General features: G+C 46.1%; 10 protein-coding genes across 10 annotated transcripts; 4 read left to right on the top strand and 6 right to left on the bottom strand.

The window, feature by feature from the left end:
- Positions 1–73: 73 nt before the first annotated feature.
- Positions 74–311, top strand: PADG_11228 (uncharacterized protein; the record flags this gene model as incomplete). Its single annotated transcript, XM_010759493.1, has 2 exons — positions 74–90; positions 116–311. 2 exons carry the CDS (start codon positions 74–76, stop codon positions 309–311), a joined length of 213 nt encoding a protein of 70 aa, XP_010757795.1.
- A 65-nt stretch (positions 312–376) lies between these two features.
- On the bottom strand, positions 377–2694 carry PADG_01235 (uncharacterized protein; the record flags this gene model as incomplete). Its single annotated transcript, XM_010759067.1, has 7 exons — positions 377–761; positions 825–1138; positions 1195–1344; positions 1397–2077; positions 2147–2265; positions 2320–2398; positions 2473–2694. 7 exons carry the CDS (start codon positions 2692–2694, stop codon positions 377–379), a joined length of 1950 nt encoding a protein of 649 aa, XP_010757369.1.
- A 335-nt stretch (positions 2695–3029) lies between these two features.
- On the top strand, positions 3030–7483 carry PADG_01234 (uncharacterized protein; the record flags this gene model as incomplete). Its single annotated transcript, XM_010759066.1, has 4 exons — positions 3030–3241; positions 3319–3419; positions 3489–6974; positions 7050–7483. The coding sequence occupies 4 exons, from the start codon at positions 3030–3032 to the stop codon at positions 7481–7483; spliced, it is 4233 nt and encodes a 1410-aa protein (XP_010757368.1).
- A 684-nt stretch (positions 7484–8167) lies between these two features.
- PADG_01233 (uncharacterized protein) lies at positions 8168–9708 on the bottom strand (the record flags this gene model as incomplete). The annotated part of the gene is made up of 9 exons (XM_010758533.1): positions 8168–8255; positions 8353–8531; positions 8591–8637; positions 8694–8765; positions 8842–8884; positions 8957–9022; positions 9154–9278; positions 9479–9521; positions 9550–9708. The coding sequence occupies 9 exons, from the start codon at positions 9706–9708 to the stop codon at positions 8168–8170; spliced, it is 822 nt and encodes a 273-aa protein (XP_010756835.1).
- Positions 9709–9719: 11 nt separating this feature from the next.
- On the top strand, positions 9720–11308 carry PADG_01232 (TFIIH/NER complex subunit TFB2; the record flags this gene model as incomplete). Its single annotated transcript, XM_010759065.1, has 3 exons — positions 9720–9843; positions 9911–9998; positions 10066–11308. 3 exons carry the CDS (start codon positions 9720–9722, stop codon positions 11306–11308), a joined length of 1455 nt encoding a protein of 484 aa, XP_010757367.1.
- Positions 11309–11893: 585 nt separating this feature from the next.
- On the bottom strand, positions 11894–13670 carry PADG_01231 (uncharacterized protein; the record flags this gene model as incomplete). The annotated part of the gene is made up of 2 exons (XM_010758532.1): positions 11894–12388; positions 12483–13670. 2 exons carry the CDS (start codon positions 13668–13670, stop codon positions 11894–11896), a joined length of 1683 nt encoding a protein of 560 aa, XP_010756834.1.
- Positions 13671–14269: 599 nt separating this feature from the next.
- On the bottom strand, positions 14270–14509 carry PADG_01230 (uncharacterized protein; the record flags this gene model as incomplete). Its single annotated transcript, XM_010758531.1, has 1 exon — positions 14270–14509. One exon carries the CDS (start codon positions 14507–14509, stop codon positions 14270–14272), a length of 240 nt encoding a protein of 79 aa, XP_010756833.1.
- Positions 14510–15545: 1036 nt separating this feature from the next.
- On the bottom strand, positions 15546–19357 carry PADG_01229 (uncharacterized protein; the record flags this gene model as incomplete). Its single annotated transcript, XM_010758530.1, has 4 exons — positions 15546–16681; positions 16737–18866; positions 18946–19183; positions 19280–19357. The coding sequence occupies 4 exons, from the start codon at positions 19355–19357 to the stop codon at positions 15546–15548; spliced, it is 3582 nt and encodes a 1193-aa protein (XP_010756832.1).
- Positions 19358–19728: 371 nt separating this feature from the next.
- Positions 19729–20888, top strand: PADG_01228 (uncharacterized protein; the record flags this gene model as incomplete). Its single annotated transcript, XM_010759064.1, has 3 exons — positions 19729–19863; positions 19932–20031; positions 20158–20888. 3 exons carry the CDS (start codon positions 19729–19731, stop codon positions 20886–20888), a joined length of 966 nt encoding a protein of 321 aa, XP_010757366.1.
- Positions 20889–21320: 432 nt separating this feature from the next.
- Positions 21321–22757, bottom strand: PADG_01227 (uncharacterized protein; the record flags this gene model as incomplete). Its single annotated transcript, XM_010759063.1, has 2 exons — positions 21321–22166; positions 22344–22757. The coding sequence occupies 2 exons, from the start codon at positions 22755–22757 to the stop codon at positions 21321–21323; spliced, it is 1260 nt and encodes a 419-aa protein (XP_010757365.1).
- Positions 22758–23587: the final 830 nt, after the last annotated feature.

Here is a 23587-nt window from a genome sequence, read left to right as displayed (position 1 = left end):
ACATTGGATTTCGCATCCCTTATAGATACGGCAGCCGGTAGCAGCGCTAGCTTGTCGCGGATGGCAGGTAGCTATGACTGGTCGCGTCTTGTAAGTCGAATTATCCGTCCTATAGGCGGCGCAATACCGGTCAAGCTTGGATAGGAAGTAGTCAAAGAAGTTCCCCTGAGATCCCCGATAGCACATCCGATGCTGAACTTATATATCTCGTCAGGCAAACGCGAAAGAGGTCCCGTCTTCCTTCCGTGACTGAGTATCTGCTTTTACTGGGAGAGCATCTCCTTCCATCGTGCCCACCAAAGGACGTTTAATATCTATTCCCACAGGAACCTGAGGAGTGAAAATTCGGTGTCCTCGTATCAACTATGATACCCTTTCAATCTTGCTGCAGCACTGATCCAGCAGAGGGCACTGGTCGCTGGTTTTCCTTTGATTCATTCACTTCCCCTGTAGCAGAAGGTCCATCCTGCCCATTGCCATTAACTCCATTCTGCACGGCAAGCTGTGGCCTGCTTGTTGCTGGTACCGCAGCATCTTCTGGAGCCGGTGGGGTCTCAAAAAGAACCTTGATATTATTTCCGTCCTCGATCTTGTCGAACAATGCCAGTTTACTCCGAGAAGAAAGACGGAGCGTTCTCCAGATCTTGTTTGCTTTAGCCTTGATTGCTTCATCCTTCTCTTCGCGTGATTGGGCCATGTCGATATTGAACTCATCGTCGGCAACGCCACGCAGATACGAATCTATATCGGGGGTAGTGAACCTTTTTGAAGGACAAGATTAGTTGGTAGAACTGGTATATTACGCGATATACGCCGAGACTTACCTATCAGGATGTTTTAGACGGGCAACGCTGTCGAGATTTTTATCTTCCATTAAGAAATTGAGATCTAGTGATCCAAAAGGGGTTAATCTGAGTCGTTTGCTTGTTGTCACTTTTATGGCACTGGCCTGCGTATCCAAATAGTCCTGGATGGAAACCGGGGTACGCTCGATTGGAGGGCATCCCTCCGCTTTCCATCTAACCCAGTTCTTGTCTCGGGTGAGAACAGTGTCTACCATTCGATAGTAAAATTTGCCTTCTGAACCTTGTTGCAAATAGCTGGCGATGGAGGCTTTCATTTGTGATGCCCATTTTGCCTACAAAACAATTAAATTCTCGTCTAGGAGGCCGAAATTGAGATTGGAAAACTCACATCGTCGTCGCTGAGAACATAGTTGTACAGAACTGCCTTATTTGTCGAGTCCGCAAGCTTCGCTTTAGCTTTCGGGGTGAGGGAAAGGACGAAATCCAAAAGGATTAGAGCTTGGACAAGAATGTGCCTCCGGAAAGCGACATCGTTCACCTACTTTCAAGTAAGTAACTGCTTATGATCATATGCTGGATTAAGTGCAAACCTCTAATTCGAACAGATCCCGACTGGTCAGGTACTTGGGATTGAAACTGTTCGTCATTTCTGTGCTGTCTCCTATCCGCCTTCGCTTAGGGCCACGACGCGTTTCTTCCGATCCTTTTGTTATCCGGACCTGCATATCTGTGTTTACCTTTTGGAAAGTAGACAGCGACGCTTCAAGTCCCGTTTTGAAAGCTGCAAAATTGGCGGGATCAAACAGTGTAGTCGGCGAAGAGAAGTTGGTTTGCAAGCTCCAAAAGATCGGGTAGAGCTCATCTGTAGTCAGGACCGATGCGGCTTCTGGTTCCGTTGTCTTTTGTATGGCCGATTTCACACCTTGCTGGTGTTCATCAGCTGTACTAGGAGTCGCCTCTCCGTTGGTTTGTTGTGCTGCGGCCTCAGACAATTCGATCTTCATGTCTGCGGAAGATTTCCCCTCAAGGGAATCCACATCCACCGAGATCCCGCTGCCCTCTTGAGCCTTGGGGAGCTTGTCAAAGGTGGTCACATTTTCGGTATGGAATTCACCTCTCAAGTTGACAGAGCTTCTGTCGCCTAAGGGGAAGCTCTGAAAGAGAAATATAAAAACTCTGCCACAAAATACTGTGTCCTCAGCTCGTGAAAGTCGTCGAAGGAGCTCATTGCAGGATCGTAGTATGATCAAACTCTTTTGTTTGAAGTGTTTCTGTAGACATAGACCTTTAATGTTTGTGTCGCAACGAACTTCTCCAGGGTCTAAAATCCAAAAACATACTGTAGTATTGCGTTCCCTCCGCGATTCCAAGTAATCGAAAACTTTGCGGCAGCCATCGATGGTTTGACTATCCAGCAACTCCTCAATGAGCCAGAAGAAAAGACCGGGTTCGCACTGTTCTGTCAAGTCGTCAGAGCTTGGAAACTCGAAGTTATTTTTGCGCAGGAGCTCACCGTTGTCTGAAAATATCGATACGATATCTAGAAGGTTCCATATCTGAATAAATGAAGGGTCATCAATCGATGTCGTGGCCTGTATATCAAAATATAGGTGGTTAGAGATAGCTGGCTTCGAGCTGGCGGCGCCGCGGGAGGGAGACAACTGACAAGCAGAGCGTAAAATTTTTGGCGAAAAGCAGTTTCCACCACGGCATACTGAGCTTGCGGACTCTGCTCTTTCGACTGTATGTGTCGTATCGCATCGCCCAGGTCCGCCTCGTTCAACGGGGGTTCGATGCTGGAGTCTTGCTTGACCTTTGCGGCCTTGTCCAAGAGGTCCTGGACCAATTGGCGATAAGCCTTCACGGCAGCAATATCTTCTCCAGCCATCCTTCAGAGAGCGTGAAGAGCACGATTAAACTGCCGTGTGTTTCCTTGGCATGCAGTTATACAAATAAATAGATAAACAAATGTCGCTGTCTCCGTGGGTTGAAACCGTTTGATGTTGGCTTTTGCTTTGCAGGCATGACAAATCGTGCACGGACGTTTTCTGCGCGTCTTCCAAAACCTATTTTTGTTTGGTTTGGATAAATAACGTCGAACTTCAACCCGAACTTGGACCTTGGGATGTTGGGATCTTGAACTTTGGAATTTGGAGACAAACTTGACAATCTCAGCACATTCCATCAAGGTCGCTGGCAATGGGACTGCAGATGCGACCAGCAATGGCGTATAGTTTTGATCTTCGCCCGACAGTGAATGATCTCCAGGAGGACAACCGGTGGGTGAATCTCGCCAGATCCCACTGGCTGAAGTTGCCCAAAGCTCCGAAGGCAAAACCTGAAGTCATAAAGAACGATATCTGGGAGGGTCTGGTATCGGAGAAATTTGCGCTTCGATCTCTTCTGATATTAGAAAATCTCCATGTGCTGGAAAAGTAGGTTATACTTTGCTTTGCTGCTGTTATTATATTGCGCTCCTGCGAGGGAGACCCATGCTGACAGACGAACCCAGGTTTCTATGGCCAACATACTCCGAAGACTCATCCAATTACCACGTCCTGCTAATCGCTTTGATCGCTGGAGTAAAGCAGAGGGAACACTTGCCAATATGGAGTAAGTCCGCTGCGAGTCCATGTATAGAGACGTAGTATGTTAGAAGCTAAAATGCTAACTTCGCCGCAGAGCATTTCACCGACAGGCCGACGGATTTCTCAAACCTATTCTGCCGTATCCTTGCTATGAATCTCGATACAACCTTACCAACAAACTCCAAGATATATTTACTGTCGTTCGTAATCAGCGCCTTCCAATCGTTGGAGAATGCGCTTATTGTCAAGGAATGTGCCCCCTTGGTGACAATTGGCATTTGGCACAACCTTCATAATGACGCTTCAAGGAACAAATTACTCGATCAAATGGAATCATTGAAAAGGGGATGGCGAATGGCTGCGAAACGATACGAGAAAGCCGATGATGCCGGAAAGGCAAGGCTTCGGTTCGAGCGTTCCTGGTTATATTCAATGGTGCTTGATTTCCTAAATCGAATCAACTTGATTGATAGCAGTGATCTGGACAACGTGCGATATTGCGAAAGATTCATGGAATTCCTCATTGACCTGGACAGCCAGCTTCCCACAAGACGGTATTTCAATTCTGTCCTAAAGGATCTCAACATTCTCGCTGTCATCCGCACGTCCAAGCTCTACAATCAGGAATCAAACGCACTCTTCCGCGATTTTTATACCCTTCTGAGGCACTTTATCAATTTTGCTGTAGACGATCAGTCGGGTCACCACCAGCCTCCTCAAACAGTCTACGATGTCCACTGTGGAGAGCTGGCTCACCTCCAGAGAACCGCCATCAAACACTTCAAAGACAAGTTGACGATCCTGGCGTTGTCGAACTATGGTTCCATCGAACAACGTTCTGAACTCGAGTCACATTTGTCTTCCCTGACCGATGAAGAATTGAGAGCGCTTTGTTCTTATCTTGGTTTTAGAACAACCTATCCTAAGGAAGCTAATATTACACCGGATCGCAAATTAATCCTCGAAATCATTCTCTCGGCTTTCGAGCGTCATCGCTCATTCCAAGAGTCCGCGTCGCAGCTGTCTGTCTTACCCACAGAATCGAACCTTTATGATCCCGCTTTAATCCGCAATGAGTCCTACGACGGCTCTCGACCATTAGCCATCCCAAAGCTGAATTTACAGTATCTGAGCGTTGGCGATTTTCTCTGGCGATCTTTTCTGCTTTATCGTTCGGAGTCCTTCTTTGAGATCCGAAAGGACCTCGAAGCAGTAGTCAAACGGCTACAGCCACACCTCCAGAGAGACACTGCTACAGTCTCGTTTGGCGGGTTCTCTAAAATGGCAATTCCGATCGCTAAGCCAGCTATCATCGAGGTTGCACCAGCAAAAGTCGGATCAACCAATCCTGCATACGTTCGTGCTGAAATTGGATTGGACGTCAGTCGACTTGGGGAAAGTGTTAGGAGGGAATGGGATACTCTTCGGCCCGATGATGTTGTTTTCCTTCTCGCAATCCAGCCCAAAAAATCGATAAAGAAGATATTTAGTAATGGGCAGGATCCAAAGAACGAAGTAAGTTTATTACATGTAAGAACGGCAGAAGTTGTACAGGTCCTCGATGAGAACGGACGATACTTGCGGGAGCCTCAAAGTGATGGAACAAACGGATATCGACCACGACCGCGGATGCGAAGGCTACTTGTAAACCTCGATGCCGGATCATACAAGGCCGACATGGAGAGCCTGGCAAAAGGGAAATCGGACGTGTACACCTTCATCAATGTGATTGTTAGGCGGAAGGCTAGAGAAAATAATTTCAAGCCAATTCTTGAAACTATGCGGAGCCTGACAGTTGCAGATACAAATCTTCCATCATGGCTACAGGATGTTTTCCTAGGCTACGGAAATCCAGCGGGCGCCAGATACACAGAACTCAGCAATAAGGTGAAATCTGTCGATTTTCGTGATACTTTCTTGAACTGGGAGCATCTTGTCGAAAGCTTCCCTGGACGGAGGATTGAGCCAGCTGGTAACAAATCTTCTAGCTTTGACCCACCCTATGTTTTGGAAATGTTTGAAGATACCCCGAAAGCGACCACATTGAACCCATCAAAGAAGCGACGTCGAGATCAGGTCGAAGTGACCGAGAACGCCTCGAATTCGATACGAGTTTCCTCATATCGGCCACCTAACCCCGGGCCCTACCCGGTTGATGCGCCGAAACTGAACAAAATACGATTTACGCCGGCCCAAGTCGAAGCTGTTGTGTCTGGTACTCAGCCTGGCTTGACGATTATCGTCGGCCCTCCAGGAACAGGCAAGACGGACGTTTCAACTCAGATCATTAGCAACATTTACCACAACTTTCCCTACGAGCGCACATTGCTTATCGCCCATAGTAACCAGGCGCTAAATCAACTTTTCCAAAAGATTATGGCCTTGGATATCGATCAACGGCATCTCTTACGGCTTGGTCGCGGAGAGGAGGAGTTAGATACTGAGGCCAGTTATAGCAAATACGGCAGAGTGGATACCTTCCTTGAGAATCGGGCCACGTACCTTGCCGAAGTGGATCGTCTCGCTGTTTCGATCGGTGCGGAGGGTGCTCATGGCAACTCGTGTGAAACCGCAGGCTATTTCAATACTGTGTATATTAAGCCAGCGTGGACTAAATACTGGGACAAAGTTAGTTCCGAAGACTGTCCCCGCGAAACCATTGTCGATGCTTTCCCTTTCCATTCCTTCTTCTCAAATACCCCCAAACCCCTTTTCGACCCGAATGCATCCAAGGAAGAGGTGCTTGATGTCATTTACGGATGTCAAAGGCATCTGAATAAATTATTTTCTGAGCTTGAAGACATTCGTCCGTTTGAAATACTGCGACTGCAACGTGATAAAGCCAATTACCTTCTGGTGAAAGAAGCACGAATCATCGCCATGACATCGACACATGCCGCGATGAGAAGGCAGGAGATAGCCAGCCTCGGATTTCACTATGACAACGTCGTAATGGAGGAGGCTGCCCAGGTCACTGAGATCGAAAGTTTTATACTTTGTGCGCTTCAAAATACCAAGAACGGTGAACTGCCATTGCAGCGTGTGGTGCTTTGCGGCGACCATCTCCAAAACTCCCCTATTATCCAAAACATGGCTTTCCGTCAGTATGCCAACTTCGAGCAAACTCTTTTCTCACGCCTTGTAAGACTGGGCGTACCGACGATAAATCTTGATCAACAGGGTCGATCACGTCCGTCAATTGCAGAGCTATTCAAATGGCGTTACGAGCGGTTAGGAAATCTGCCATCCGTGGAGGAGAATGAGGAGTTTAAACTTGCCAATCCCGGCTTCAAATTTGATTACCAGTTCGTCAATGTTTCAGACTATCAAGGAGTTGGTGAAAGGGAGCCTTCTCCCCATTTCATTCAAAATCTTGGCGAGGCGGAGTACACGGTGGCTCTATACCAGTATATGCGTCTACTAGGCTACCCTGCGTCGAAGATATCGATCTTAACAACATATGCGGGACAAAGGGCATTGATAAGGGATGTCCTGAGCCATAGATGTGCCAAGAACTCCCTATTCGGCTTGCCCAAAATTGTGACGACGGTGGATAAATATCAAGGAGAGCAGAATGACTGTAAGTTCATCTCCAACTCCCAATGGACGGAATGAATATTTTTAGAGTATTCAGACTAACATATGATAAACACAGACGTTCTCCTCTCCCTCACCCGCACACGGACAGTTGGCTACCTCCGCGATGTCCGTCGTCTCACTGTTGCGCTCTCCCGAGCGCGACTAGGACTCTACATCCTCGGCCGCCGCGAGGTGTTTGAATCGTGCTTCGAGCTCAAACCGGCTTTTGACATTCTTTTCGAGCGGCCCGATAAGCTCATACTTGTCCCCGGCGAGCTCTTTCCAACTTCCAGACCCCTTGAGGATGACGTTACAGGCACCCCTATGGAGGGCATCGAGCATTTGGGCCAGTACGTTTATGAAATGACGCAGGCGAAGATCAAGACTTTAATTGAGGAGGGGAGGGCGACAACTGCTCTCATGGACGCTGGTGAGATTATGGTTACTCTTGATGAAGAGGAGGATGAGGATGAGGAGCGTGATTTGCAGCCAGAGAGTATTCTGGATTGATTTTGAGCGTGCTGCGTTCATTGTAGCTTCTCGATTTTTCAAGGCCTTTCTTTACCGTGTTAATCATGATTTAAAAGTGCTGCCTTATTTTGTCCATAAAATATGAAATGATTTGGCTACATGAAGTATCTTCTTTAATGATTTTGCAATTGAGGGAAGGTACTTAGTCTCATTCTTATGTTTTTCATCGTTCTTTGTGACACCTTACCTTTCCTATCGGGTTCCTTTTGACGTTGACGTGTGTACACTAAGTTATACAGCTCTGGCTCTCCAATGTTACAACATGCTGTGTATAGCCAAGAGCCAGTCTTCTGATATGTTATATGTTAGGCGCATGCTATATAATATATTTATCTCACTAATACCCATTGGCTAGATAGAATAGTATTTCTTGTGGTCATCCCTATAGGTTTGTTTCACATTTAAGTGGTAATAAACCATCCATTGTCTTATCTATGCACAAATAAAACATGTGAACAACCGCTGTCGTAGGTTATAATATATTCCGAATATACACGATTAGCTGCGCTCTATGAAAATCCACGCAGCGCATCCATTCCGACAAAATAGTGCAAAGCATTAAATATGTTCAATGCGCCAATCAACTTCCAGTTCTCCTATCATCTATTTTGCCGACTTGCACCAAATTAGCGGACCCAATATTTGTCCAATTTGGTGCGACTCTCAGCATTTGTTTCCACCCTCAGACTCCTCTTCTGGCTGAAGCTGATGAACGATGTTCTTCGGGTCTTTGAATGCGATAGCCACGAATCTGTTTGGCGTTAAGATCGGAGATTTAAAACGATGCGGAAAAGAGGAGATCGAATCTTGGGGAACGAGGGAAGTTGTTGGAAAAGGTGTTTACTTACTTCGTGTGACTACCCCGTGCCACAACTTCGTTCTCTAAATTTGTGAACTTGGCGGATGTGAATGCGAGGGTTTTCCCAACTGAGATTTTTTGAGGTAATGCAATTAGATGAGATGGATTCACTAACAACTTTATGGATGAATAGGTGAAATTATGCATACATTTATCGCAAGTAACTTCCTAGACGCATCAATTAGCAAATTGAAAAAGAGTTTAACCACAGCTTCTCTCCCACTCACCGCAAGAATTTTATCTCCGATTTTCCCACCGGAATTGAGATACGTAACTAACAATAGTGAGTTGGAAGGTCGCCTCAGACTTAGGAATCCAGAGGAAGCAAACCATTAAGATCTGTTGAGACTCCAGTAGCGAAGAGTCCCCTCGAGGCAACGGCTAGCGATCCCCCCAGATCAACTGTGAAAGGGTGAGTGAGAGTTCACACTTTACAGAGCAGGGAATAAGAGCCTTGCTGCAACATATTGTAACATACCCATGCTCGCAATGGTTCCTCCATGGAGGATTCCCAGGCGATTCTTTGCAAGACGCATAGGTTAGTTCTAAGCTCTCCATGCCCCTTGGGAATTTGGTAGATTAGAAGAACGAACCGTATGTTCCTTCTGGATATCTAGTTCGAAATTAACAACACCGGGACGTGCCGCTGTCACTCGAAGCTATTAATGCATCGGAGGGTTTGATAAGTTTCCCGATTCAGAACCGGTATGAATGCATATATATTGACGCGGAGGACATAGCTATGGGACCCAGTCACGGTGTATGCATGGGTTGAGGATCAATCACGTACATTATCCAACAACCTACATGCAAGAATTGGTAGTCCATACATTATCACCAACGTTTTCAATTGCTGAAGTGAGGGTATGAATACCTCGGTTCTAAACCGGATGTAGTCCTGAAGGACTGCCAGACCTAGATCGCGAATTAGTTATGAAAACCATATTGAAAGCTTTTCGCGGTGTAGATACATACCGATTGAACAAATTTTAAAGAAGTCATTTTAAAACGATCTCCTTATATATATCTTTATCTTGAAAAGCAATTGGAGCTCTAATATATCTTTCATATCTAGAACCAAACGCCGAACTTAGTCTATTAACTACTTAACTAACGATGGGACGGCTGATTATTACGTAACCATTCCTGAGTGCACTTCTGGTCTCTAGAGTTCGCCGTAACGTACCGAATATTCAACTTCATCTTCAACCTTCTGCCCTAAAACAAACACTTTACTGTAACCAACCTGCGCTTTTTGAAGATCAACCGAAACACCCACTGGAAGCGCTATGATTATGATAGATCTGTGACAACTAAGTACGGAGACAGGCCCATTAGGTGCCATTTTTCATAGAAATGGCTGTGTCGTCTTCCCGCTCGATGGACTATCTGGAGAGTTTGCCAGGAACCGTCTTCCGCAGACTGTACCAGCAGCCATCCACGGCTCTAGCTATCTTCCGGCGAATGTTGCCGTACCTGGGTAAATGAGGAATATGATTTTGTCCTGTAAGACTAGAGTCAGATTTGAGTTAGCTAATGCCACATAGCGAAATGTTTCGTCATGGCACTTCTCTATCTGAAGGATCCACTTCCTGCTGCGGATCTTGAACTATGGGTGAAGTCGGAGAGCAAACGGTGAGCGGCTTTTGATATAGCTATTCATGTGCAAGACTCGCGGGGCTAATTTTACGGGGTTACGAAGTGAGAGAGATAATGCATTGTCGATATTGGGTCGACTCCATATCCTCTCAAATGCCACTACCACGGATCATGTTAGAGCATACGTGGTAACGGAGCCGTTCGCATCGTCGCTTCGACAAGCCCTCACAGGAGGAGATAAGCAGCAATCTTTCGGAGTACCATCTGTAACCCCGGATGCAAATCTTATGACTGTTGCTCAGCTGGACGAATATGCCAGTCGCCAGTGGGAAGGCGTTTTAGGGTACATGGTTGGGACGAGCGTCTTAGGAGCCCAGCAAACAGTCACATTAAGCAAGGGTGTGAAACAGCTCCTTCAAGCCTGCCATCTGGTGGAAGTCCATGACCGCAGAGTCGATATTACAAAAGAGGGCTTCGCCTTCGTCCTACAAGACGTCAACACCCAAGTTTGGAACATCTTAATCCTCTACGTCGAAAACGCCGAACAGATAGGCTTAGAAAGTGTCGAGGTCCTCTCATTCCTCTTCGTCCTCAGCAGCCTAGAGCTCGGGCAGTCGTATGAGAAGAAACACCTCACATCCACTCAACTCAAGACTCTCACGGACCTCACCGATTTCGGAATAGTATATCAACACTTCCCCCCACAAGAAGCAACCCGTTTCTACCCCACCAGGCTCGTAACAACTCTTACTTCTGACTCCGCTACACTCGGAAGCTCCATATCCACCAGTCTCACAGGCCCAAGCGGTCCTGCTGCCGCGAACTCCAGCGAACCCAGCACCGGCTTCATTGTCATCGAAACCAACTACCGCCTATATGCCTACACATCTTCCCCCCTGCAAATTTCTCTAATCGCCTTATTCACAACTCTAAAATACCGCTTCCCCAACCTTATCACAGGAAAAATAACGCGCCAATCCATACGACGCGCCGTCGAAATGGGAATCACTGCAGACCAGATAATCTCTTACCTAACTACCCACGCCCATCCGCAAATGCGCAAGTACCACGCATCAAAATCCTCCCATACCGTTGGCGCCCCCGCTGTGCTCCCGCCCACAGTTGTAGACCAGATCCGCCTGTGGCAGTTGGAGCGGGATCGAATAAAGGCGACGCCAGGTTTCCTTTTTAAAGACTTTGTCAGTCTGGCAGAGTTCGATGGGCCGTGTAGGTATGCAGAGGAGATTGGGGTGTTGGTGTGGAAGTCTGAGAAGCGGCGAATGTTTTTTGTCACGAGGCATGAGCAAGTTGCGGCGTATTTGAGGAGCAGGGCTGGGAAGAGCTAAGCCAAGGTAATCCATTACTAGATTTTTGTGAGCTTGTGTCATTCTATGGTATGGTTCCTTGATGTTAATTTTCTTCCCGTGTTTTTATTTTGATGATGATATCCTTTTTTTTCTCTTTTCTCTCTTTCTTTTTTCTTTTTTCTTTTTTAAATCCAAAACCTTGCAAGGTGATATCACCTCTTGTTGCAATATGCGAGACAATGACGCCTGCGCTACATTTTCGATACTGTTCTCCTCGCTAGAATGAGGAGTGGATCCCCCCCCATATCATTTCCATTCTCAAACCAAAAGTTCTGTAAGAAAATCGAACAGTTAATCTGTTCTAGCTTGATTCTCCTGTATAACTTCTGTTTCCTGAAATCTCAGCAACCATCCATCTCTATCCCAACACTGAAGCCACAGAAGAAAAGCCAAAGCTCTCGCACTCAATACTCTCCTAACGTCGCCAAGTTTCCAATTGCTGAACTCCAAACATGCTGGAAACGTAAAAAAAAAAAAAAAAAAACTAAAGTAGCACAAATAGGGACGAATAGGATATTTCATCACCAGAAAGACCATAAGAAAGAAGAAAATCATCCACCGATCTCAAACCAAACTCCTCCGAACCGTCCTAAACATATTTATCAGACCAATCCCTCCAATCTCTGTCCCCCTGCCTCTCGGAGCGCCATTATTATTGCTCTTCCGTTCCATATCGGTAACCTCGCCCACAGAAATCAATGTCTCATCACTCAAGTCCGACGTGCTGCCGCCGTACCTCTTTTTACATGTAACATTCTGGTCAGCAGCAAACCACTTCGACCACCGATCGCCACAGCGTTTCGAATACTCATATCTAAACTCCAGAAAGCTTCCTCGTGCCTCTGCAGTCGTGCAGGCGTTTTCGAGAAATACGAACGCTCGTTTGGCTCGTTGATCGTCCAAAGTTGCCGTGGATGATGAGCTGATGTAGTATGGTTCGGATGCGTCAAAGCCTGTGACAGCGTCTGATTCTTGTCGAAAGGAATCTTCGTAGTGGAAACCATTGGTGAGCGTAGAGAAGCGCCCTAACCAGTACTGGTGGGGTTTGGCAGTGGTGACCTACCCGCACAGCAGGAGTTCCGGTGTTAGTATGGTATATGGAGTGGTAGAAGGTATATATCATCCTGGGAAGGAAAGTTTCTAACGAACTTACTTTCCTGATGTCGCTGTCACTCTCGGGTGGTGAACACGGAGAGGGGAGTTCCATTGGGCTCTGCTCTTTCAGGCTCCCTGGCTTCTGTGCATTTGAGCAATGGACATCCTTGACGCCAGCATTTTGTGGGTTATAGTGATTTCTTAGACCCCGCGGCGATCCATTGTGACCGCAATCGTTAACTATATTGTGCTTGCTATGGGATATCCTCTGATAGTGATTAATGAAACTTTCAGCTGGCTCAAAAAAGTCATGAGGTCTAGCATATGACGTCAAGTTTATGGTTGTCCGACTTTTTGTCAACGAACTACCTTTAGGAACCACATGTGAATGTTGTTGGGGGGTAAGATATTGCCGTGGCCCGAATGACTCAGGTGAGGGTTTGTTGGCGATTGCTGTATGTGCTGTCTCTAATTTCTGTGCCATTGCCCCCATTTGTTGTTGGTGCAGCAGCTCGGGCTGTCTGCATGAACCCTTATTATTTTTGGATAATAGTGATTGGCTGCGAGATAGAGAGTATCCCTGCTTTAAACTACTGAGTGAAGAGAATGTGGTTGACTTCGGAAACACAAGACCTGCATTCGTATGTCTTCTTCTGGAGTATCCGTCGGGTTGGGGACTAGGCAACGGAATTCGTGACACCTGAGAAGGTGCCCTTCCGTCCTTTGTATTGGCATACTGCACACTTCTTTGTTGCCCTCCATTTGTCTGACCTCGCTCAGATCCGTTCTCTTCATAAGAAATGCATGAATTTACAGGTGCTGGTGGTTTCTGGAGGTCCATGAACCCATCTCTTCTGCCCAAACGGGGCTTTTGTCCCGCCTGAATTGATCCCGCTATTTCTTTCGGCTTTTGAATTTGGTCCTGTGAAGTTCCCCCCAATGTTAATGATAGCTTTCGCAGCACGGGCGTTACGCGCTCCATAACCTCTTCGGACCTCGACTGTGATGCTCCAGGGCTTGTGGAACACCAACTGCTTGTGAACGACGTTGCTGGTGTGGTGCTGTGGCTTGAATCCCCAGTGTTTGTATGACGATGTCTGCGATGAAATGTATTCTTTGCAAAGGTTTGAAGGGACTTTGTCAGCGATGTTTTCCGCCGGCTATACTGGGAAGCCGCGTCGATGTTGACGTCATGCGGTGACGGGTATACGTGAGGAGACGGGGTAGGATACGGTGCCAGTGACATGTTTATTTGGCCTTGATATATGGGATGCATGTCCTCGAAGAGATATATAAGTATGTTGTTGGGGAATTGTGGATGCAGGTTTGATTATAAAGTCCCGATGGCTGGGGAAGCAGTAGAGGACTCTGTAATAGCCGGACTGTTAATACAGACATAAAAGAGAAATCAATGCTGCTGCAAATGTAGTCACTGACCAAGGATGTTCACTTATAAAAAAGACAAAGCAGATGAATATAAAAGAGATGAAGTGAATTGAAGCAAGTAAATGAAGCTGTGAAGGTGAAGAAGTGTTTCTAAGATGGGAGTTGCATATTACCCCTTTAGGAAGTGTGTTTGGCCTCATTCACTTCCACTGCATAAACAGCATAAATAACAGATAAAACAAAAATAAACAAAAACAAAAACAAAAACACATAAAAATGCATAAGGGATATTCACAGGTTTGTAGTATGCAATGAGGAGTTAAACAGTAATAGCTGTGCATTTCACAATGATACATTTTCCATATACCAGCCTCGGACACGTTCACTACCCCTTGCCAGATCCTCAATATCATATCGCTCACAAACATCCAGCTACAGACTTCTTTCTTCTTTCTCGCCTCATCCCACACACCTCTTACATGGAATTACACCTGAATAGTCATCTATCATCCCAGCCAGGGCCAAAATAACCTCCTGCATCTGTGTTTGCTCCACCGCTAGCCGTTGTTGCGGCTGCCAGCCAATGCTTCCAAACTGGGAAAACCGGATATGCACCGTCATGCCGTTGACAATAGAGACGATAGGAAAACCACTGCTATGTGCACTGGCATCCAGAGACAGTTTCTCTGTTGGATGCATTTTGAACAATTCTGTTAATGGGAGTCTGCTCTTATGTATGTGAACGTTATGCGGAATTAATGCGGAAATTATGCGGAGATCCCCTGGGTATATGGAGATTGGGATATATCCAGCTTTGCTAGTCACTGCAGATGGCAGCATATTCGTTATAATTACCCAACTTGGAATGTAAGAAAGTAGCCATGACGCTGAGCCGACTGTCAGGTAGCCCGCGAACGGGAGCTCCCCATGCGATGTCGATGGTGCGGGACTTTTGGGAACCCCCTGGCCGAATGGATGGCGATGGTTCTCACCGTAGTTAAATTTGCGCGATTACTTGCTTCTGGGCTTGGGTGATCGGGGTGGTGAAGGAGAGGAAGACGACAGCTAAAGGATTCCCATACAGGGGGATGCCGTGAACATATATATGTTTTCTTGTTTGTTTCCTCGTCTTAATTTGCCTTTCGTTTTCAGGTTTCTTTTGAGGAACATCAAAAAAATGTGAACTCCGTAAGGCGCCACTTCGATGTTATTGAGTGACAGATTCTTCTGGACAGAATCATGAGTGCGCATCGGACGAACTCGAACTCGAACTCGAACTCGAGCCATCCAACGTGAAATGTGGGGTGAAACTCCCGTAATATCTGCAATCCTTGGAGATGGATGGATTATGAATATACGAAAACACCAACGAAGCGCTCAAGACCAGCCAGTTGAGACTTTAGATAAAATATGCGTGGAAAATATTCTGGGGCTGAGGAAACACAAAAATATCTGTACGACTCTGGAAGAATTAATTCCAAATGACCGTAGCGGCCCTTGTTTAAAAACCGCTAGTTTGACGCTGAAACAAATCCTCTTCCCCAGAGGAACAAAATACGTACATACAATGGAACGCGTCCTGCCACTACCATGCTAAAACGAATAGCCCTGCTTGCCAGGGGAAGACCAAAATCCGTTGTTGAAAATTAGGTTGCAGCCATAATAGAATGAAACCGGGTATCACACACGCCATACAGCGAAGGGAAAATGAGAGATATGGAGAGATATGGAGATCCTAACCGCCAACCTCTGACTCGGAATCACTATCAATAATAAACCCGCAATATCTACGCGGTTCTCGACGGGGCTTCTGGATCGCCTCATCCTCTTCATCCTTGTCATCAGCATTACCTTCAGCCGCTTTGCCATTATTCTCTATACTGCTGAAGGAAAACGGGTTAATTTCAAAGTAGTCGTCGTTCATTTCGTCTCTCGGATCACGGCCTGTTGAGGTTGGGGGAGTGGTATTTTCGCTCGTTCGACCCGGTCGAGGTATTGATGCTGATGCTGATGCAGACACAGACTCGGATGGCGACGATGCTTCTTGCACAGCCATCAAGCTATCGTCTTCATTGTCACTGGCATTGTCTCCATCACTGTCGTCAGACAGCGGATTGCTTCGTCGTCGCTTTCCCCTTTGGCCGTCATTTGCCGCGCTCTTCCGTTTCCGTCCTTTACTGGAAGATTTCGGTCTGATTGAATCATCACCATCACTTTTAGCAACCCTGCCAGTTGATAAAGCCTCTCTGACGCGCTTAGCCTGGGCTTTCCGCCTTTCCTCCTCCCGGGCGAAGAATTCTTTGTCGGCTTCTTCATCCGACTCCTCGTCGCTAGCATGGATATATAAACTACTTTTGATTTTCCTTTGACGCTCCAATGCATTAGCCTCACGCGCTAGGCGACGCGCCTCCAATACCGCATCATCAGGATCATCACCCTCTTGCCCCCTCCTCTGCTTCCCTCGTTTAAGTCGTTTCTTTTTGAGTTCATCTAGTGTGTCGGTCCGGGTGCGAAGATTTGGTGCGAATAGAATGCCATCAATATCGTCCTCCCCTTCTGAGTCGTTGCCGAAATCGACATCACCGGGTCCTCGTTCATCAGATGATTTCCTGGGATTAACGTCTCGTTTGCGACGTAACAAGTCGCTCGGGTTTAAACCGTTGAACTCGGTAGGCGGGTTTTCAAGATTCTTCTCGATTGATTTTTGGGTTTCTTCTAGAGTTTCAGCGGATAATGAGGATGGGACAATCCACGAGGTGTCGATTATGTCTTCGACACCAAGTCTTTCAAGCCCAGCCAATGTCATAAGAAGCCGAAGGTGGCCGTTTTTGAACATGGCATTACGACACGCATCATCATGGGGTATAACAGCTGGCAAAATGGTTAGACTGAACTTGAATTTCCAAGAGGATTTCACTGTACATACTTATGGAAGGGGGATTGGCGGTTTGTCCCTCGCCAGATTCAGCCTGTCTAGCTTCAGCTTCAAGCTCCCAGCTCCTTCTTTCGTTCACTGCACATTCAAGAGTTTTAACCAGCCATTGTATTAGATTCCGCTTTCCTTCCAGACAAAGTGCTGCCACAACAATCTCTATTCTGTCAAATAGAGTCGAGGCAGCATTAGGTTTCACCTCCAATTCAGCCGCCGCCTGTGATTCAGACAACGTCTGTTTCTCGTGTCCGTATTCCAGATAATAGACTGTGGCGTTAATTTTGCTAAATAGCATTTCGGTAACAAGTTCCGGCCGCTCTCCAATCTTCTTCACGAGCTTCCTGATGATTCGTCGAACGAATTCTTCCCACTCAGCAAAACTCGGCTTGGTCGTATCAAGACCTCCGGGCCCCTTGATCATTCTGTAAAACAGAGAAATGATATCCACACGGAAGAGCAAAACACTTAGCTCATGCTTGAATGCCACGCGGTAGAAAAATCGATGTGCCCTTTTCAGTTGGCTGTCGTTGAGCTCCCTGTAATAGGAGGTTAACGCGAGGAATGTGTTCACCGACTTCTGGGTACAGAATTTGGCAGCAAAACGTTGGAAGTCAAAAGCTCTTTCAACTATCGTTTTAGATGCGTCCGCCACGGCCGTGTCTTCTTCCTCAGACTCTGAGTTATTGTCCGCTTCGGGGTTTTCTGGATTCGAGGCAGCTTCCTTACGCTGTTTCCGTCTGGCTCGTCTGCGGGATCGAATCTGCATATGCCCATTCTGTTTTGAGTACTGTTCCAATAATCGAAGGAAAACGTGGGCTACTTCAGTGCATGCATCCAAATACCAAAAACCCTGGCCTTCGTAGCCTTTTAATATTGCCAATATCCTGTCATGTGTCGTTTCTTCGTAGAATATTCTGTTTAAAATATTCTCTGCAATATCTTGGTCCTCACTGATACTAGAATGAAACATATCCTGGACTGTTAGAAGAATTTGTGTAAAACATAGCATGCTGGCATTCAGGTCCTGCCAATCCTTGTAATCCAAGCAGTTTTGCATGTGCCTGCTTAAAGCGATAAACGTTTCTTGGTTTAGTACTCCAGCAACAAGCTGGAAACTATCTGGTTCGATATCCCGCGTGACATTTTTATTTTGCTGTCGAATTTCTTGCTTGCGGGAACGTCGAAATCTCTCAGCCTCGAGAAACCAGGCTATTGTATAGAAGAATTGACGCGGGGTGAACTCAGTAACACGGTCAGCCTCGCGCTCAATGGCTTTGCGGAGGTTTGAGAAAAGTGGGTTGAAACCAGAATCCAAAAACTCTTCAACAAAGGTTCGTAAATGCTCAGTCGCCGACGAAGTCAAAGGGGTTGAAATATTAAAGTTATTGACTGACAAATCAACAACCCCTTTTTTGTGCTTGGGTTTGTTCCATCTTTTTGTCTTATCCATTTTCATCATCGTTGTCCAATCGTCCTTGAGCATATCCTGGCCGGAAAGCGTTGAGATTTTTTCATCGTCTCGTTTAACCCAAATCATAGTTCCAAATCGACCGTGTCTTGTTGGGGCTGTTTTGGAATATTCCCGTTTTAAATGAGACTCCTTGTCCAGGACAACTTCAAGGTCGTCCGTCCCCGCAACACTCCTTTGTGCTTTGTCCATGAATAGCTTCTTTACATCAACTCCCTTAATAATATGGAATATAATTTCCAAAATAATCACATCTTGGAAATTAAAATCATTTCCCATATTCGAACACATTGTCAACAAAAGTGCAAACACGTCCTGTTGTTGGAAGGCGTTTATTGTGGCAGATTTTGAGGCTTCCTCCTCGTCGCCCTCCGTAGCTAGATGTGGAGCGGGCGTTATTACGGCAAGATTTCGAAAGAGATATAACATTAGTTTCAGGATTCCCTCATCTCGGGAGGAACGATCCGATCGGGCAGTGGTCATGCTTGGCAATGCGATGTGGATGATCTTCCGAAGGAGGGCTGTGGTATCATTCCCAAGAATCCCGCGCTTGTACAAAACCTGAGAATGTTGCAAATAAGGGATATGCCTATGGTGGTTTACTGTCATCTGGCTATGGATCTCGAGTGGCCATGTTAGAGGAACAAGCAACTCCACTAATATACATATATATTATATATGTCAGCATCCTCCATCGAATATCAAACTTGGGGTGGAGAAGACTCTAATCCTCACAGCATGCCAAAGCAATTCGAGACATTTGTTTGCCGTAAGGTGCAAAATTTCCGTAAAGTTTAAGAATGGGAATTAAGTCTCTGTTTACTAGGTTTGCTTCGGCCAAACACCTGGCCACATCCATGCGATTGGCTTTCTCGTCGTAAAACTTCAGCCATTTTTTGAGATCGCGCAAACAGGCGAGGGCATCGTCTCCTAGAACATATTGTCCTGTATCACTGCTGCCGGATCCCCCAAGCTATTCATATGGATATATACGAAACATTAGTGTTCAAAATTGAGCGGTTGTAGGTGTGTTTGGGACAGAATAGTTGAGATGGGGATGTAGACGTACCGCAGTTATTAGGCTGTAGACATAAGCTCTGACTTCAGGGTCCACCACCTGCACCGGCTGGGCGGGTTCTAACTTCATATTGGAATTGCTGCTGTACTTAATATAATATGGATGAAGTCATGGTCATGGTCATGGTCATGTCATATATTCATGATTCATGATGCTGTTGATTGTCGAAAGTTGCTTAATTGAAAAAGTCGCCCAAACAATCGTCGCGATTGGTCAGACGCGTTTCTGAACGCGTCTGACCAATTTCTCCCCGGAATTATAGATCCTCCTCAGTCCGAGAATAGCCGATTTTCAGCCGAAGATGCTATCCTATCACGTGCATTTACAGGCCGCCGAGCGAGGATTTTGTACGCGGAACAATTTGAACTTCAACGACGAACATCCGAACCAGTATCTTTGTGAAGTGCCATTCGATATAACATCCAAGCCCTTTTAACACAATGTTCCGCATTACTGTAGGGCGGCGCCTTGCCAATGGGGTTCCTTCAATGGCCTCAAGGTCCTTCAGCACATCCCCCATTGTTCAAGCAGCTGCGGAAGTGAAAAAACTGGGTGTCATCGGCGCAGGACAGATGGTACTCTAGAGACACCTTCATCATTTCGTTGCCATTAGGCAACTAGATGCTAATACATTTATAAACAGGGACTTGGAATTGCACTTGTTGCAGCTCAAAAGGCTGGCGTCCCAGTTACCCTGATAGATAACTCTCAAGCCTCCCTTGACAAGGGCATGGAGTTCGCCAGTATGAACCCACCAATTTTTATTTATATATATATATATATATAAAGAAAAAAAAGCGAAAAGAGAGAAGAGTTGCATGACCTTAAACGCGAATTGAGAACCTAATTCCTCCCAATGCAAACTGCAGACAAACTTCTCGAAAAGGACGTTGCCAAAGAGCGCATAACCAAAACTCATGCTGCCCAAGTCCGCTCCATGATCACTCCCAGCACGAACCTCTCAGACATCTCCGATGTGGACTTCATAATCGAAGCAGTGCCCGAAATTCCAGACCTAAAGTCCTCCATCTTCTCCCAGCTAGCAGAAATAGCCCCGTCCCATGCCATCCTCGCCACAAACACCTCCTCCATCTCCATCACAAAGATCGCTGCCTCCACCACCAAAAACCCCACAGACCTCTCTGCCTCCTCCCGTGTCATCTCCACCCATTTTATGAACCCCGTCCCCGTCCAGAAAGGCGTCGAGATTATCACAGGCTTGCAAACATCCCAAGACACCATCGACACAGCCATTGAGTTTGTCAAGCGCATGGGCAAGATCCCCGCCCGCTCCACAGATTCCCCCGGTTTCCTGGCCAATCGTATCCTGATGCCTTATATCAATGAGGCTATCATGTGTCTTGAGAATGGTGTCGGAACAAGGGAGGATATCGATAGCATTATGAAGTATGGAACTAATGTTCCTATGGGACCCCTGACACTGGCGGATTTCATTGGTCTCGATACCTGCTTGGCCATCATGAATGTCCTGCATACGGAGACAGGAGATAGCAAGTATCGGCCTGCCGGATTGTTGAAGAAGATGGTCGATGCTGGCTGGGTTGGCAAGAAGAGCTCAAAGGGCTTCTACGACTATTGATTGATTGACGAAACTGCAGGGGAAAATATCTCGTGAGATAAATCCTTTGATCGGTTTACGAATTGGAAATAACCCCGTGGAACGGCCTCTTTTCCTTGGTCGAGCACATGTATTCTACTTTGCACATATATAGAGAAAGGTAAACTGTATATCTGGGATCATGTTTTATTTATTTCCCTTGATGCTAAATATCCGTCTGAAGGGTATTCTACTGGCCACTGTGAGACAAGGTACTCTTTATTTCCGTATTTCCAGAATGTATCCACCACCCCACTGTAGCTCCTTTATGGTAGTTAAGATTAAAAAATCGGAGTACATTCATCTCATTCATTAATACATCTTCAAACTCTCCAAACTACTGACAATGATAACAGTCCATCGACCACTAGACCCCGATACAAAACCCCTTCCCCCCCTTTTTCCAGCCATCAATCACTCCCAATACAACTCATTCCTGACACTTCTACCTCCATTCTTCTTTACTTCCATGGCATGAACAATCCGCGCTAGATTATTGTCGATTGATCCCAGCACTGTCAGCAACTGAGGGAGAACATCAGGGGTTTCAGCGCTGGGATTAGTACTAGATGCCCAAATGCTGCTTCCTGTCCGTTCGTCAGGGATTCGTGCCGCAGCAAAGCTGGCCGCATTTGCTTGGACAGCTGCAACTCGATAACCACTTTCAGAATGAGCCGTTGCAGTGGGTTCCTTGCTGCTGGTTGGGCGTGAATACTCAGCACCATTGTTGTTTTTAGGTATTGAAAACCCATACGAAGTATCTGCACCTAAGTCTCCGTTGAACAAGCGGTTTGCTATCTCCGGGAATGTAGACGTCAGTTTTGGAAAGAGAGTCTTCACAGAAGCAGTGTGCGTAGCTAGAGCAGCCCTAGTGCCGCTTTTATCCATTCTGGTGGGAGTGGAGTCTTCGGGATCTGGCTTAATAGTACCCGCAGTAATACTGAAAGCGGCGTTGCCATCCGGTTTAATAGAGATCCCATTTCGTGGGCTGGCAGTGTGTACAGAAGTTGTAACAGTAGGCGTTACGTTTCTGTTAGGACGAACTGAATTGGACTTAGGAGATGATGGTAAAACTTCTGTTCCCATATTCTCGAAGTGTTTTCTCAAATCTTCACTAAATTTACCATGCTCTTCACCTAGAGCACTTTTCAGATTTTTTATTTCGAGCAAGTCCCAGGGTGAATCTTCCCTTTCCAGGTAGCCAATTCGGGTAGTGATGCTCTGTAGCTTTGAGACGCGTGGGATGAGATTTCGTGGAATCTGAAAATGGGACAGGGAGATGGATTTAGTAACTTTTCTTCTTCTGTGCTTACTTGCCCTTGCTGGAAAAGGAGATTGGGCGTTTAGCACCAACGAGTGAAATAAAAGAATAGGGAGATGGAAATAGGAAGCAAAAACAGAACCAGCGGGAAAGTTGTTTGTGCAGTTTGAGCAAACCTTTAAACACATTTTGTCTCTCTCCATACAAGAATGGCATTTCTCCCCGGCCGAATAGACTTTACATTTATTGGCTCTGGAGCACTTGGAGAATACTTCAACACACTCCAGGCATGTATCCCACAACAGCTCAGGCGATGGGGGCTTGGTTGGTGATGTCAACATTGAATGTTGGGGTTGAGGCGGAGCGGCGATATGGCCACTACTTTCAGACGAGCGGGCTTCTGAAATGCCTCCTGGCTGCGAGTGAGGATCTGCACGTGGGACCTTCAATTTATCATTGAAGTTTATGCCTTTGTAGTACTCCCGGACGTTGTAGTTGATGCGTGGGCCGGCACTGCGGCGTTCCGATAGTCTTCTGCGAGGAGCCTCTGGAGTGTCGCCCTTCGCCTTAGGTTTCTTAGACGAATCCATTGTGTTCAGGAGTCTCTATAATTTCGCATGTCAGTCAACATCTATATCCCTTTACTTCACCAGCGGAAGAATTTAGATGCCATAGTAACTACCTAGGTACGTACATTCCCTTGACTTTAGTTTCCATAGACAATGGAAGAAATTGGTTTGACATCTCTTGCGTTTAGGTTATGACGGACGATTTTGAAAGAGTCCTGGATAATTGAAAGTGTGTTGTGTGTTTAATACGGTTTGTGCGTTGTGTTGTCTTCAGCCCTCTGTCCCGTAGTTATAGAAACGGCTCGTTGAAAGGAAGAAATTTATTCTCGGCCTTCCCACAGACTAGCGTAAAGGAGGAATCAAAAAAGATCGGTGTAGATCAAGAATGACCAACGCCAAAAACTGGGTTATATAAGGAGTTGGGTCTCTTTAACACATCCCCAGGGATATCACGAAACTAAATTGCTAATAACATTTGAGAGGAATGTAAAACCTAAAGACAGGGCAATGAAGAAAAAATGTAAATGAGACAAGAAATGTATATAGGACATTGACCAAGAAGACATATTGGAAACAGATGGCAGATGTGTTTGAATGTATAACTAAGCACAGGGTGCTTGTACGCGACTGGTGTAGCCTGTCGTTGACCTATGTGATCATCGAAAATTCAAGTAAGTGTCATGCATCTCCTTATAAACACTGTTCAACTTCAGATACTGGAGGTATTTGCTTACGTTGATGACAAGACTCCACGTAGATATAGTAACGAGCAAAAAAAAAAAAAAAGGGGGGGGGGTGGTCCAAAATGCAATGCAGAAATCAACAAACCAAGCAAAACATAAATCTCAAAA

This window comes from Paracoccidioides brasiliensis (assembly GCF_000150735.1).
Source record: "Paracoccidioides brasiliensis Pb18 unplaced genomic scaffold supercont2.2, whole genome shotgun sequence".
Classification (NCBI taxonomy): domain Eukaryota; kingdom Fungi; phylum Ascomycota; class Eurotiomycetes; order Onygenales; family Ajellomycetaceae; genus Paracoccidioides; species Paracoccidioides brasiliensis.
Note: the sequence above shows the minus strand (reverse complement) of the source record. Positions and strands in the feature narration are given on the sequence as shown.